Raw genomic sequence first — 2,013 nt, forward strand, 5'->3', positions numbered from 1 at the left:
CGTCCCTCCCAGCTGCCCCAGCCCCGGTGAGCGGGTGGCTGCTGTGAGTCCATAGGGTCATGTTGGGACCTTCCTTCCCTGCAGGCCGTATCCTGTGCCTTTCCTGGCACCCGTCGGACAGTCGTATAGCAGCCGGCTCCATCGACATTCTGCGCGTGTTCGACGTCTGCTCAGGTAGCTCACCCACCCCAAGGAGTGAGCCTGGCCTGTTCCTTCCCCCGGGCCCCTTGGCACCGGCACGTGCCGTGCTGTGGGGGAATCCCCATGCCACCCCCAACCGCCCTTCCCCCATCTCAGGCCAAACTGTCCAGAGGATCATGGTGAACTACCACGTGCAGAAGGTAAAGCGCGAGTGCATCGTGTGGAGCATCGCCTTCCTCTCCAGTGGTACTGTCGTCACTTCAGACTCCTTTGGGAGAGTGCAGTTCTGGGACTGGGAGCGAGGGTCGCTGTTGGAGTCCCACACCGTCAGCACGTCGGCTGTCCTCTCGCTGGCCGTGTCAGAGGTAGGTGAGTCCCCACTGAGTGCCCTCCAGGCAGCTGGGGCCCCAGCTCGACTCCTCCATGCTGGGCCAGAGGCGCTTGGGCAGGAGCTGCCTGGCTTGGTGCCTTTGGGCTGGCAGGAGCAGGGCTGGGAGCGAGGCTGCCTGTCCCTGCCTGTCTCCCGGCGGCACCCACTCGTTCTTCCTGGTCTGTGCCTGCAAACGCCAGCCTCGTTTCCCTCCCCAGAAGGAGGACAGTATCGTCGTGGGCACCTCGACCGGGGCCACCTACCAGTTTCAGCTGTTGCCGGTGAAGATGGGCAGCCTGGAGAAGCGCTGGGTGCGGACAAAGCCCTTCCAGCATCACACCCACGATGTGCGAGCCGTGGCACACAGCTCAACAGCTCTCATCTCCGGGGGTAGGACTGGCCACGGTCACGAGGAGGGTTGGGTCTCCTCCCCACTACCGGCTTGGCTGAGCTCTGCTTGGCTTACAGGCTTGAATGGTGATCCGCCCGCTGATGGAGAAGATGCAGAAGAAGGGCTACGAAGCAGTGCTCCGCAAATTCATCTTCCCCCACGTGAGTGTGGCTCTGAGGGGGTTCTCGTGCCTGGCGAGGCAGGTTGGCAGGGCTGTCTTTTCCTGCAGGAGAATGCTGGCCCTCCCTGCCCCACTGGGTCCCCTCCTTGGCCCTAGCATGTCTGGAGGCTCCTGCCGTGGAGCAGGCGAGGGGGTAGAAGTTGGCAAGCTTGTCTTGCTGGTCCTGCTGGGTCTTCATCTCCAGGCTCCCACCCCATGGGACCCAAGTCCTTCCTCTTCCCCGCCCCAGAGTCTGGCACCCCAGGGCGTTTCAGCTTTGGCCCAGCCCTTTCTCCCAGGCTGCGGGTTCATGACAGTCTGCCCATTTCTGCATGCAGCGACGCCTTGTCTCCTGTGCCAGGAAAGCCCGGCTGCTCCTCTTCCAGTTCTCCCAGCACCTGGAGCTCTGGAGGCTTGGGTCCACCAATGAGACCGGTGAGTTGCAAGCCCCAGCTCTCTGGTGCGAGCCCTGTGGCAGAGCCTGTGCTGCCTGCAGGATTTGGGGTATGAACTGTCCTGCCTCTTGGGCAGCAGAGGGATGGTTTAGCCCAGACCCCTTCCGCCCCACAGCCGTGCACTGGTGGTGTGGCTATGGGCAGGGCTGCGTTTCCCAGCGTGGTGTGTGCCTGGGCCGGGGCTGCATGGCCAGCATGAAGCTTCCAGCAGAGCTGGGCCAAGCCCCGGGGAGTTCAGCCTTGGGGGAGTTTGGGGAAGGGTCTGGGCTCTCCCTCGGGCTCTGGTCCCCTGGGATCCCCCAGCTGCTCAACAGGACCCACGTGCTTTCCCCACCGTTGCTGCCGCACCACGTGGTTTCTTGTTGTCTCAGGAAAGGATGGCGAGGTCCTTCCTGTGTGCCGCATGCCTGAGCACCTCGTGCAGCTCAAGAGCAAGGTAGGGCTGAGCCGGGGCTGGGGCCTGCACTGCTGCAGGAGGGGGCTTGGCCGTCTCCCC

The 2,013-nt window shown here is 63.7% G+C and overlaps 1 protein-coding gene across 1 annotated transcript in view; it reads left to right on the top strand.

The window, feature by feature from the left end:
• Positions 1 to 84: 84 nt before the first annotated feature.
• Positions 85 to 2,013, top strand: part of CIRH1A (cirrhosis, autosomal recessive 1A (cirhin)) — a gene marked incomplete at its 5' end in the record, with an annotated part of 4,457 nt that continues 2,528 nt past the window's right edge. The window contains 6 exon segments of the mRNA XM_010285996.1: positions 85 to 174; positions 298 to 506; positions 730 to 901; positions 963 to 1,063; positions 1,401 to 1,497; positions 1,889 to 1,953. Coding sequence (XP_010284298.1) covers positions 85 to 174; positions 298 to 506; positions 730 to 901; positions 963 to 1,063; positions 1,401 to 1,497; positions 1,889 to 1,953 — 734 coding nt within the window.

The sequence above is a fragment of the Phaethon lepturus genome, unplaced genomic scaffold (assembly GCF_000687285.1).
Source record: "Phaethon lepturus isolate BGI_N335 unplaced genomic scaffold, ASM68728v1 scaffold26234, whole genome shotgun sequence".
Taxonomy (NCBI): domain Eukaryota; kingdom Metazoa; phylum Chordata; class Aves; order Phaethontiformes; family Phaethontidae; genus Phaethon; species Phaethon lepturus.